Raw genomic sequence first — 13685 nt, 5'->3', positions numbered from 1 at the left:
TCCATTCTTAAATAAAATGTTTTAATAAAATACTGCACACATGTAGTTTTCTTTTCAAAGATGTTAGGAACAGAGCACTTGATGTGGGTTAGAATACATGTATAATTCATAGCAAAAACAAAGAATTTTGAATAAATAGCTACAGCTTTTTTTTCTTTTCTTTTTGAAGATATAACCTGCAAATCAGAGAAGACTGGAGCTGGCTTTTCCTCTAAGAATGAGTTCTTGTCTGGCTTGGGCTAGAGAAAGGAGTCATATTCTGCTCCAGGAATCAAAATAGCATTGGAGTGGCCTTCCTGAGAGAGGCATCCTGGCTCTCCCCTTGTCCTTTGCCCACGGTTTTAGAGTTTAACTTAACCCTACAAAAGCACCACCAAACAGTCACCCGCTGACATCTGAGGGCCCAGCTGCAGGGGCAGGGAAGCATCAGACAATTCCAGGGAATGCAGATGTAGGCTGTGGAGGAGACTGACTGATAGAGAAGTTGATGATGCCTGCGTGTTCTGACTTGTGCAATGTACCATAGCCATTCAGTAACACAAACGGAGAAAAGCCAGAAGCACATTTACCGCCTTAGCTGGCTGCTCAGTACACCTTAAGTTCGTCTACCGTTATCAAGAGTGTCCTATCTAAAGACTCAGACATAACGGAAGCAGTTTAGACATGGCTTGGCACGTGGTTTGCTCAACACACAAAACACTTCCCCGCCTCCTGGTCCTTCTTTCTCTTCTTACCAAATACACTGTGCCCTTTTTCCAGCTGGGAGGATTCTGCACAGGGAGAGAATTCTCAGTCAGGATGTCTGGCCTGGGCTTGCTATTCTCTGTCTGACAGGAGAGTGGCAAGTGGTCTTTGGGAAAAATTCCAGACCGACCCAACTTCTAGCTCTCAAGGTTTTCTCAAACAGCCCCTTTAGCATTGCAAAAGTCACCTTCTTTGCTTAAGATAGCAAAGAAAGACAGGGTTACCAGGGCTGATGTGACCACCTCTGGCCTTGAGTGCAGGAGGCTTTGGTAGCCCCCAACCCTTTGCATGGTTGTTGACTTTAAACACCAAAGATCCCACGTGCCTTACAGAGACTTCTTGTGTGTCTGGCCCAGAACCCGGGCTAGACAGTAGGGAATAAGACTGACCGATGCAAAGGGAACCGCGGCACTCTTGCAGAAAGACAAAGCATAGAAAACCAGTTCAACCTGGGATGGGGGTTTCAAAGTGTCAAACAGGTGCAGGAGGGCCAAGGAGGACACAATGCAGGCAAGGCGGAACGGGAGTGACTTGCCGAGGTCTCCCTTGCAGCTCTCCATGTACATGCTGGAGTTGAGGGCCAGCCCCAACCCAAAGAGGGTCCCCAGGTTTTTAAAGAGGCTGGCAAAGGGCGTGGTGTCCAGGTGGACCCATTCAGGCCGCTCACACCATCGCTTGGCTTTCTCCAAAGTCCATAGCAGGTCCACTCCCAGCACTTTTAGCAGCAGGTAAAATCCAAGTGCGAAACCAAAGAGGAAGAAGGTGATGAGACAATACTTCTTGAGGCTGGCATTGTAGATGCCCCGGATGTGGCTGAAAGTTTCAGCCACAGCAATGCCTGTGCAGAAGAAAGCATTGTGAGAAATAAGAAGGTGGCATTGGGTGACAGGCCATCATCCCACTAGGGGAAATTAAGTCACACACTAAAGGGGAGGGTGTAAAGGCACAACATAGTATCTTTCGGGTGAAAGAATTGTATCACATACATCTTTCCACTGAATTTGAGTTTCCTGTTGTGTGTTTTGTTTCTGGACTGCATTCCCACCAGACAAGCCCATTCATTCAGTTTTTGATGGACTTGTCCTCTTTTATTTACTCATTTAGTTTAAATTTCACTACATCGACTTATTTATTGGGTATGTGTATGCATGTCTGTTAGTGGGTGGGCAGGCATAAATTGACATGGCACCTGTGTGGGGGTCAAAGGGCAAGTTATAGGAGTTGATTCTTTCTACCATGTGGGTCCCAGGCTCAAACTCAGGTTGTCAGGCTTGGTAGTAAATGCCTTAACTCACTGAGCCATCTCATCAGACAGACCATTGTCACCCTTTAATATCATCTATTGGCCTCAGTTCCTTCCATAGAAGTTAGTAAGCTGTCAATATGACCCCTCGGTCACACAGTTGATGACATTCTCTCTAGCCAAAGCATCCCCAAATTTGTTGTATGATGTAGTTTCTACAAGCATATGTTCATTTGCCAGGCATTTTGTGTGTGTGTGTGTGGGGGGCACATGTACAATAGCTCACATGTGGAAATCAGAGGACAGCTAGTTGGAGTGTGTTCTTTGCTGCCTTGTAGGTTCCAGGGATCAAATTTAGGTCCTCAGGCTTGTAATTGTTCTGTCCCCTCCCCAAGTCCCCAATCTAGATATTGCTTTTTTTTCCTTTATGTACTTTGGTGTTTTTCCATAGGTGTCAGTTCCTCTAGAACTAGAGTTACGACAATTGTGAGCTGCCATGTGGGTTCTGGGAATTGAATCTGGGTCCTCTGGAAGAGCAGCTGGTGCTCTTAACTGCTGAGCTATCCCTCCAGCTGTTTTTTTTTTTTTTTTAAATGTTTAACCTAAATATTTTCTTCCTAACTGGACCTCAGCAAATGCAGATGCACAAACCATGAGAGAACAGCGGGCGCAGACATCTATTAGGCCTGCAAACGGATGTCTCTCAATAACGACTCTCCCAAGGCATTGTACAGTTGCTAGTTTCTCTTCAAATTCAAAATCAGTGAGAAATAAAGAGTGTAAGAAGCTTGCAGATGTGGTGGAGAGAGATGGCTCAGTGGTTAAGAGCACTGGCTGCTCTTCCAGAGGTCCTGAGTTCAGTTCCCAGCAACCACATGATGGCTCACAACCATCTGTAATGAGATCTGGTGCCCTCTTCTGGCCTGCAGGCATGCATGCAGACAGAACACTGTATACATAATAGATGACTAAATCTTAAAAAGAAAAAAAAAATAAGCTTGGGAACTTTAAACAAACTATTGGGTGAGTGAGCTTTTCTGGGATATCTTTTAGTTGTGTAGCTCTGGGAATGCTGTAGAAACTAAGAATTTCAAGTTGTGTGCCTGTATGTTTATGTGATGGATGCTCATGTGTGTGCTGTGGAGACCAGAGGTCAGCCTCAGGTGGTGTTCCTCAGGGTCATCCACCTTGTTGGTTTTGTTTGTTTTATAGGGTCTGCCCCTGGGACTTGGAGCTCAGCTCACCAAGTGAGCTCCAGGGACCCCCCCTGTGCCTGTCTCCCAGCTCTGGGAATACAGGTGTGCATGGCTGTGGCTGCCTTTTTAAGTGGGTGCTGGGAATCCAGTTCAGGTCTTCCTGCTGGTTTATAGACAAAGCCACTTCCTTTACCTTCCTCCCACCCACCCTTGACTTTGAAACCATTGAAAGGCTGTCGGCACGGAGGCCTCGCTGAGCAAGGAAAGTTCCAGAAGAAATAAGAGGGAAGAAGTCAGAGCTGTGGATACCTGACAAGACTCCAGCCACAACCTGGTGGGGAAAGTGAGCAGAAAGGTAGATCCGGGACAGACAGACGTTCAGCTGCACGGCCCAGTATCCCAACCACAAGATGACTTTCAAACACCTGCAAGAGAATAGGCAAGCGCTTCAGAACCCACACGTTGGTCCTTCACTAAAGAAAATGGCCCTGGTGGGCACGGAGGAACCTGGCAAACTGAGGCACCATCAGAGGAAGTTTTAGAAATTGGGAGTCCCATTCAAAACTCAAAAATGCATGGTGATTGTTGTGGCTTGAATAAAATCCTCCCTTGTATTCTCAGACATTTGCATACTTGATCTGCAGTTGGTGGCTCTGTTTGGGGAGGACTAGGAGGTGTGGCCTTGTGGAAGGAAATATGTCAATAAGGGCAGGTTTTGAGAGCTTCCTTCTATAAGTTGCCTTGGTCATGGTGTTTCATCAAAGCAATAGAAAAGTAACCAAGAATGCTTATACATTTATTTATTATTGTTGTGTTTCTGTATGTGATGTGGGAGCAGAAAGCATGAGTCACAGCATGTGTATGAAAGTTAGAGGACAACTTTGTGGGGTTGTTTCTCTTCACCTTTATGAGGATTGCATCTTAATCTACTGAGCTATCTCTCCAGCCCTGAGAGGTTTCTATTGTGTATTTTACTTGAGAAGGGCCTTATAAAGCCCAGGTGAACTTCAACCTCACTATGTAGCCAAGGATAATGTTGAACTCCTGGTCCTCCACTTCTCAGGTGCCACCATGCCTGAATCATTTATATAATGTTTTAATGTGTATGTGTATCTTGGCTATTGTATGGTTGTGTACCATGTGCATGCCTGGTGCCCACAGAGGTCAGAAGAGGGAGTCAAGAATTGGGGTTTTAGGCCATGGTGAACCACCATATAGGTGCTGGGAACTGAACCCAGGTTCTCTGGAAGAATATTCTTAATCCCTGAACCATCTCCATAGTCCCCTTTTATATGTATTTTAACTGTCCTCCCCCCCCCTTTTTTTTTTTCAAGGTAAGATTTCTCTGTGTAATAGCCCTGGCTGTCCTGGAACTTGTTCTCTAAAATCAGGCTAGCTTCAACACAGAGATCCTCCTGCCTCTGCCTCCTGAGTGCTGGGATTAAAGGAATGTGCTACCAAGCCTGGTTTAACTGCCCAGTTTTATCTGTTTGATAACTAAGAATTTACTTAGTTTACTGTAACTGCATACCTAGGTTTCCCCACATGAGGAATATTTTATGTCTGTTTATTTTAACCTATGAGGTGACTCCAAATTGATTTTAAAAAATGAGATTTTGTTTGTTTTTGGTTTTTCAAGACAGGGTTTCTCTGTATTGCTTTGGAGCCTGTCCTGGAACTCTCTCTTTAATCCCAAATGCTGGGATTAAAGGCATGCACCACCATCACCTGTTTCATTTTTCAAAACAGGGTTTCTGTGTGTAGCTGTGGCCATCCTAGATTCACCTTCCTCTGCCTCCAGAGAGCTGGGATTAAAGACTTGCACCATTGAACTCAGGAGGTAGGGCCAGGCAGATCTCTGTGAGTTCAAGGCCAGCCTGGTCTACAGAGTGAGTTCTAGGCAGCCTGGACTGTTACACAGAGAAACCCTGTCTCAAAGAGAGAAAAAGAGAGAGAGAGACCTGTACCATTTGTACCATCACCAACTGCCTTTTTTTTTTTTTTTTTTTTTTTTTTTTTTTTTTTAATGCTGGGGATACAGCTCAGTGGTAGAGTAGTTATACAACATGCACAAACTCCCAAGTTTGAATAATGGAACCAAATACCAAATCCATAAATGAACGAATGAAATAATGAATTTAATCTAAGCTCTGCCACTCTGTTTGGATCAGTGGTTCTCAGCCTGCCTAATGCTGTAACCCTTTAATATAGCCCTTCATGTTGTGGTAATCCCCAACTATAAAATTATTTTGTTGATACCTCATAACTGTAACTTTGCAACTGTTATGAATCACAATGTAAAAATCTGATACTCATTCCCAAAGGGGTCATGACCCACAGGTTGAGAATCAATGCTTTAGACGATCTTTCCAATTCCTGTCCATGGCAGTATGCTTTTTTTGTCTAAGTCAACGGCTGCCCTAGTGGATTCCTTCCAGCCCTAATGTTCTGTGACTCTGATGCTAGCTCACAGCAAAGGTGCTAACTGTGGGAACAAACATGAGCAAGTGAAAGGAAAAACAAGTCTGTGTCAGCAACAGAGTTTGCAACTTCACGCCCACCCACAATTCCAGTGATGGGCCCTTACCAGAATCCAAATGTTGGCTTTTTCTTTCCACGAAAGATAGCTAGGGTGGAGGTGACCATCACGTAGTATACACCTGCTGCACCCATGGCATGGCCAGAAGGACTCCCTAAATGACAGAAAAGAGATGAATGAACTGAAGATGGTGAGATGTCCATTTGAGAAACTGCCAAGGTATCATCCCCACATCCACCCATCCATCAACCAATCCATTAATCATGCCTTCCATCCAATGAACCATCCTTCCTACTATTCACCCATTTATCTATAATTCAGTTATTTTACAATCTGAATTCATACTATGCACCAAGACGGTGCAGGAATCTGGGAGTACTGTGGCCAGCAAAAACATAGAGGTCATCACTGCCTTTGTAATTTCAGATGGTCTGGAGATTGCACAGGAATCAGGACACTGTGTGTGCAAATTATTCACTGATCTGTCAACCACCAGTCCCCTTCGATTTTCCTTCTCATTGTGCTCTGCTTGCCCCTAAACATATCTCCCATAATTCCTCTGGTTAACTCTAATTTCTCTGACCAACTTACAGTTGTTTCCCATTTTTGAGATCTACTATTCATCTCCCCTTCTAGACAGAACGATGATTTTCAAGCTGTGAAGAGCACAGGTGTAGGTTGGTGTAGGTTGCCCCTTAACTCTCAGCCATTTGTGGGCTTGGCTTTGGGCTGAAGACAACCATCTCAATCAAGGTTGTCCTCTATACCTAGGTATAGCCTGTATCCCATGACTGGTCTGTATTAAGAGACATCTCCAGTTTGAGAGCTCCTTGTGGAGTCATGTGAGATTTAGTGACAACTGGACTTCTCCATCTGCCCATCAGCACATCCCTTCCCCTGCACAATTTTGGCTCTGGAGAGTTATTAACTGCTCTCTCATCTCTACTCCAGTTAGCATTCCAGCAAATCTCATGGACAAACTCTCTCTCCTCTCCTATTAAAAAAATATTATGTGTATGTGTGGTTTGCCTGCATGTATATCTGTTTGCCATGTGCATGAAGTATCCATAGAAGCATTGGATCTCCTGGAACTGAAGTTACAGACATCTGTGGGATGCCATGCGGATGCTGGAAATTGAACCTGGGCTGTTTTGGAAGAGTGGCCAGTGCTCTTAACCGCTTAGCCATCTCTCCAGCCTCCTCTTCTCTCTTCCTTGTCTTCTTTTTCACTCAAATCATCTAACAGTCTGTTTTATTGACTTATTATAATTTTTGTACACTGACACAGTTCACTCCCTTCAAATTTCAGCTCTGGGTCCAGGACCTTTGTTTTGTTCGCCAGCAAAGTTATCTCAGGCATCTCAAACAGGGCTTGGCACATGGTAGGTCCTCAATAAGAACCAATGGTCTCTGAAACTAAACATCCAAGATGTTTCCTAGCAGAAGGGAAGAGAAACTGAGGAGGGGCAAGAGCACTGAGACTTTCTGGGAAGCATTTATTGGATATCCCTTCCTCCCTTCCTTCCTCCTTTCCTCCCCCCTTCTCTCTTTCTTTCTTCTTTTTTTGAGGCAGGGTTTCTCTGTGCAGCTTTGGAGTCTGTCCTGCAACTCTCTCTATAGACCAGGCTGACTTCAAACTCAGAGATCTGACCCCTAAGTGCTGGGACTAAAGGTGTGAGCCACTGCTGCCTGGCCTGGATATTTCTATTACAAAAGCAAAACAAACAAAAACAAACTATCGTTTGACCTAATAATTGATATCTAGCTATATCTAACAAAACACAGGTTGGTGAGGGGATGTGGCTCAGTTGACAGAGTACTTGTCTAGCATGCACAGAAGCCTAGCATACCTGGTGTCCCAGGAGGGTTGGGGAGGCAGGGGGATCAGAAATTCAAGATCCTCTCCAATCACATAGTGAGTTTAGGACTATCCTGGCCTACCGTGTTATGAAATAATCTTTTTGTATACTGTGAAGGTGTGGCTTTGTCAAGGTACCTTCTGATTGGTTTAATAAAAGGCCGACTGACTGGCCAATCGCTAGGCAGGAAGAGGTTAGATGGGAGAGACAAACTAAGAGGATGCTGGGAAGAAGAAGGATAGAGTCATAAGGAGTCAAACAGAGACAGGGAGACAAGCAGGAGAAGAATGTACTGAAGATGTAAGAGCCAGCGAGTAACAAGCCTAAGCTATTAGTCGAGCATTTATGGTTAATGATAAGTCTCTGTGTGATTATTTGTGAGCCAGCTGGTGGGACAGAAAAACTCTGCCTACACAACCCTACCCAAAAGACAAAAACTTTGGGTAACTTGAGGGATGGGACAGTCAGCTTAGAGGACCATGATCACTAGGCCAGGCTTCTAGGAAGGATGTTAAGGACTCAGACTTCATTCAATCACTTTCACCTCTCCAGATAAAGGGCTATGACCCAGTTCTACTCCTGACTAGCATTTTGCCTGTGGGTGTGGCCTCTCTTGGGCTAGTAATTTTAATCCTGGAAGCATCACTCAGATTTCCCAAATAGCAATGGAAGGCCCTGCTGCCATAACTTAAGGTTAAAAATCTACTAAATGGAAGACAAATTGTGACAAAGGAATGAAGCAATGGCTGTCCTCAGGCCCCCTCAAGGTCAGCACAATCTGCAGAGGATGTTGGTGCATGTCTATGACGAGCAGCATCCACCTCACTTCAGTGAGGGCTGGGAGCTCTCACCTGGTCCAGTCTCACAGGTGACAGGAAACTGCTTTATCAGGGGCACCGAGGTGTTGCTGTAGTAGTCCGTGTCCAGGACCCACCAGTATGGGCGCTGTCCAAAAAGAATCCTGTGGAAAGCAGAGCCAGTGTCTGAGCAACTCGGTACATGATTTTGGCAGAAGCTCTCACTTTCAAAGAGAAAAAGAAGCTTGTGTATTTAATGCCTTTGGAAGTATTTATCTCCTTTTACCTGGGAGAAGTGGGGGTGGGGAGAATTTTATATGAAACAATAGATAACTTCTGAAAAAATTTTTTTCAAGACAGGGTTTCTCTGTGTAACAGCCCTGGCTGTCCTGGAACTTGCTTTGTAGACCAGGCTGGCCTCGAACTCACTGAGATCTGCCTGCCTCTGCCTCCTGAGTGCCTGGATTAAAGGTGTGTGCATCACTACTGCCTGGCAACTTCTGGTGAATGTATTATCTACTCAAACATAAATAATAGCTTCTGAAATCAGATGCAGTGGTGGCCTTAGCTATTTGGAAGGCTGATATAGGTGGATCACTTCAGACCAAGACTTTGGGGCTAGCCTAGGCAACACAGTAAGATCCTGACCCCTCCCTTTCTCTCTCCTTCTTTACCTTCCCCCAATCTCTCTAATACGTGTATGTAGGGTTGCACAAGTGGTGAGTAGGTCAAAGGACAACCTTCAAAATGCCGTCTGCCTCCGCCTCAGTGACCTGAAGCTCACCAATCAGGACAGATTAGCTTCCGTGCTCCTCTCGTGTGGTGGTCTGTATTTAAATGCTTGGTGCATAGGGAACGACACAACTATAGGCGTGGCCTTGTTGGAAGAAGTGTGTTACTATAGGGGAGGGGGGCTTTGAGGTCTCATATGCTCAAGCTACGCCCAGTGTGGTAGACTGTCTCCTGCTGCCTGTGGGTCGCGATGTAGAACTCTAGGCTCCTTCTCCAGCATGCCTGCATGCTGCCATGCTTTTCACCATGATGATAATAAACTAAACCTCTGAAATTGTAAGCCATGCAGTTGCCATGGTCATGATAGCTCTTCACAGCAATAGAAACCCTAACTAAACGGCCTGTTTTCACCACACCAGCACTGGAATTAGCAATGCAAGCCACCATGCCCAGAATTTTCACATGGGTTCAGGGGATCAAATTCAGGCCCTTGGGCTTATCAGACAAACATTTACTGAACTACCACCTCAACTTGATTAGCATGTTTGAGGTCCTTGATTCAATCCAGAACCCAATTTGTTCTACTCTTAAAGACTTTTACTAAATATGGCCAAAGAATATGAGAACTGGGGGTAGATCTTAAGAATCACCAGGAGAGGGCCAGCAAGATGGCTGGGAAGGTAAAAGCACTTGTCTGTAAGTCTGATGACCTGAGTTGTATCCTTGGTATCCACATAGCGGAAGGAGAAGATACACTCCTGTAAGCTGTCCTCTGACCTCCATAGCATGCTGGGGCACACTCACAGACACATACACACAGACACACAGACTTGCACACGCAGATTCACACACACCAGGCAGGGAGGCACACACCTGTAATCCTAGTTCTTGTCCAATGGAAGAGGAGGATTAAAAGTTCACAGTGATTTTCAGCTACTTACTGCGTTTCAGGTCAACTGATGTCATGTGAGTCCTTGACTGAAAACAAAGAATGCCCTGGAACGCGGTACAATGGTGCACATCTATATTCCTGCCGGCCCCCCAAGCCTGAGGCTTGAGGATTACAAATTGGAGGTCAGTCTAGGCTACACAGTAAGAGACTTTGTCCTTTAACAAAAAAAAAAAAAAAAAAAAAAAAAAAATCCCGTGGGCTGAGGATATAGCTCGGGGATAAAGAATGCAAAACTCTGCATTCAGGTTCAAAGCCCACCCCCAAAGAATTTAAAATCAAACAAGCTATACGTGGTGGCCCAGCACTTGAGAGGAGGTATGAGTCAAGACCAGACTAGACTATTTAATCAGTTCCAGGCTAGCCTGGGCTACAGCATGAGATGATTCTTTGATGCTGCTCCTGCCCTGCACTCTTCCCTTCAGCCCCATCTTAAAAAACACAATCAAAATCCAGGAGTATTGGTACACGCTTTTAATCCCAACACTCTGGAGGCAAAGGCAGGCGGATCTCTGTGAGTTTGAGGCCAGCTGGTCTACAGTGTGAGTTTTAGGACAGAAAAAGCTACATAGTAAGATTCTGTCTCAAAAAACAAACAAAAAAGCAAAAGCAAAAACAAACAAACAAAAAGTCCACAAGTAAAGTAGGGAAAGGCCTGGGGGGGGGGTCTCAGTCGGTAAAGTGCTTGCTATGAAACAGGAGGACCTGAATTCCATCACCAGAATCTACCAAAACAACAAACAAAACCAAAACAATAATAACAAAACAAAAACACAAAAACCCCATGCATCAATGTACACAGGTTGGTGGAGCCCCAGGGTCTAATCTACTCATCAAGCTCTGGTCCACAGACCATGTCTCAAAGTTTCTGAGGCATGACTGACTGCTCTGGCCTCCATGAACATAGGTACATATATGTACACATATTAATATGTACACACACACAAATGTACACACAGACACCCCACACACACAGAGCCTGGCACATAGTAACTGCTCAATAAATGATAAATATAAAAATAAACTGCACGTAGTCCACTGTGATTATTACTAAGATTCTGGAGAGAATCAAAAATCTATAGACTCTAAAACAAGCTCAGAGAGTTCACATAGCTATCTGAGAACACACTGTTGGAAGATGGCAGCGCAAGGTCCTGGCTATCTGGATTACTTCTCACAAAACGCTGGATCATTGGCTTCCTTTTCTCAGTTCTCTACTTCTTCCCTACATTTATTTCTAAGGTACCCATTCTTCTTCATAGTAATAAAACTGTTTCTTTAAAACCTGGGCTCAGAGGCTGGAGATGCAGCTCAGTTGGTCCAGTCCTTGCTGACATGCACAAAGCCCCAAGTTCAAACTCCCAGGATGCTAACCTGCACATGGGAACACACACCTGTAATCCCAGCAGACGAGGAATTCGAGATCACTCACTGTCTGTTACATAGTCAGTTTGAGGTCAGCCTGGGCTACACAAGACCCTATCTCAAAATAAGAATGCAAGGTAAACTAGAACAAGAACTACACTCTAACTTTCCACTCTTCAGGTCTGATAAAATAGACTTTCCCTGCTCCCAGGCACTGGTGGGATTCCCACTATCTTTATTCTTTCTGTTGATACTCCCACGCCAAGGGAGGTCTAACCTGTGGCTCTGTGAGCAGTATGGAGTGTCCCTACTGAAGGACAGTCATTTCTAGAGAGAATGCAGCCTCTTTCCCTGCTAAGCACCCCTCTGCATGGTCCTTACCACTTAAAGACAAGGTTGATCCAGTCCCCAACAACCGTCACCCAAAGGAGTTTGATGCCCACAGTCTCTTGAAGATGGAACCAGATGGGGAAGAGGACATAGAAGGCATTCCTGAGGTCAGCAATCACAGACACTAAGATGAACCAGTCCTTCGAGTCTTCGTAATTCACTTGGAGGTAGCGTGTTGACTGGATCCCAAAGTCGTGGAGAATGTTCATTCCTTCCTCCATCCTCATTGCCTTGGTACCTCGGGAAGCTGGCAGCAGAGCCCGTGCAGTGAGTCCAGGCTTGTTGGTGATTGCTCTGCTATCAGTTCGTGCCTTGCCCGTTTTATATGCCCTGGATGCAGACTGTAGGTCAACCCAGCCCCGATCTTTGGACTCAAAAACCACTTTTGTCTAAAATCTATTGATCAAAGGTGCATCATCAGTAGGTTGATGCAAACATGTTCAGGGTGATTTACGTAAAATAGCAAAACAGGCACACAAAAACAGCCTGATCTGCTATTGGCAGAGCCAATTATTAACCTGGGCACACTGCTTGACAGTGCTAGGGGCTGTCCTCCTTCCTGGTCCTGGAAGCCAGGCCAGAGGCTCCGGGCAGAGTCTGTTTTCACCATGGCTCCTGCAAGGGCGTCTGGTTTTTGAAGTCTGCAGCTGCATTTATTTGGAGACAAAGGGAAGTTTGCTGCTGTGGGGACTGATGCTTTAAGTTGTTAATTTAAACTACACAAAACATATAATAGGTTCTACTGTCTTGAGAAGTGTCACTCTGTTGGCCTTTCATCAACTTCATGTGGGTCCGGGGTCTGCCTCTGGTTTGGGAAGCCAACAACCTTTCCAATATTTTATATTTCTTAGGGCAAGTAAACAATCGTTTAAAATGTTTTTCATTTAGGTGTGTGTGAGTGTATGAGTGTGTGCGTACATGTGTGCACCTGACAAAGTGCGTGTATCTAGATCAGAGGATCACTGTCAGGAGTCAGGTCTCTCCTCTCCTTCCACCATGAGAGAGCTGCGGGGGACTGAACTCAGGTCCTCAGGTTTGGCGGCAAGCACTTTTACCTGATGAGTCATCTTGCCCAGCCCTAGAGCAATTGTTTTTTTTTTAATGCAGTGATTAATTCACTGGATTACCTTAAAACTAAGAACTTTTGAATTTGAAGATGTAAGTTGTTTCTTGTGTGTGTGTGTGTGTGTGTGTGTGTGTGTTTGTGTGTGTATGTATTGTTGGAAATCCAATATAGAACCTCAAGCATGCTAGACAAGTATGCCAGCCAGCTCTGAGCTACAGAATAAAATGAACATGTGACATGTGACTCTTAATAGGAATCTAGTAAGTTGGCAACTGCAGACTCTAGAGAAAAAAGTTAGAAAATTTTAGTCTTTGAATTTCGAAAGGTTTCGTTCTTTGACATCAGATCTCCTGCACCGAAGGCCTCAGATTCACTATGTACAAAAGGATGACCAAGGTCTTAAATCCACTTCTCTCCCAGGTGCTGGACCATGGGCATGTCCTGCCATACCCTATTTATGTGGAGTGTATCCAACCCAGGGCTTCGTGCATGCCAGCCACTTACTCCAGCAAATGCATTAAGTCTTTGCCTCATCTTAGTCATTTTTGAGAAAAGGCTTTAGAATCAGGTGTAGTGGCATTTATATTTAATCCCAGCACTCAGGAGGAAAAGGCAGGAGGATCTCTGTGAGTTCAAGGGACAGCTTGGGCTATGTATTGAGTTCCAAGGCAGGCAGGACTACATAGAGAGACCACATCTTAAAAAAAAAAAAAAAGGAAGAAGAGGAAAAAAGGAAGGCAGAAAAGAGGCTTTTGTGTCTTGCTTTTTCTTTCATATATATTTATACAATCAACCTGCAAGAAAG

At 44.8% G+C, this 13685-nt stretch overlaps 1 protein-coding gene across 1 annotated transcript; it reads right to left on the bottom strand.

Moving 5' to 3' along the window:
* On the bottom strand, nt 1-12079 carry G6pc1 (glucose-6-phosphatase catalytic subunit 1). Its single transcript, XM_051177503.1, has 5 exons — nt 11806-12079; nt 8433-8542; nt 5771-5876; nt 3493-3608; nt 1-1582 (listed from the first exon to the last, which is right to left on the bottom strand). The coding sequence occupies exons 1-5, from the start codon at nt 12039-12041 to the stop codon at nt 1071-1073; spliced, it is 1080 nt and encodes a 359-aa protein (XP_051033460.1). The 5' UTR covers nt 12042-12079; the 3' UTR covers nt 1-1070.
* Between the last annotated feature and the right edge of the window lie 1606 nt (nt 12080-13685).

Source organism: Phodopus roborovskii, unplaced genomic scaffold (genome assembly GCF_943737965.1).
Source record: "Phodopus roborovskii unplaced genomic scaffold, PHOROB, whole genome shotgun sequence".
Lineage (NCBI taxonomy): Eukaryota > Metazoa > Chordata > Mammalia > Rodentia > Cricetidae > Phodopus > Phodopus roborovskii.
This window is presented reverse-complemented; position numbering and strand designations above follow the sequence as displayed.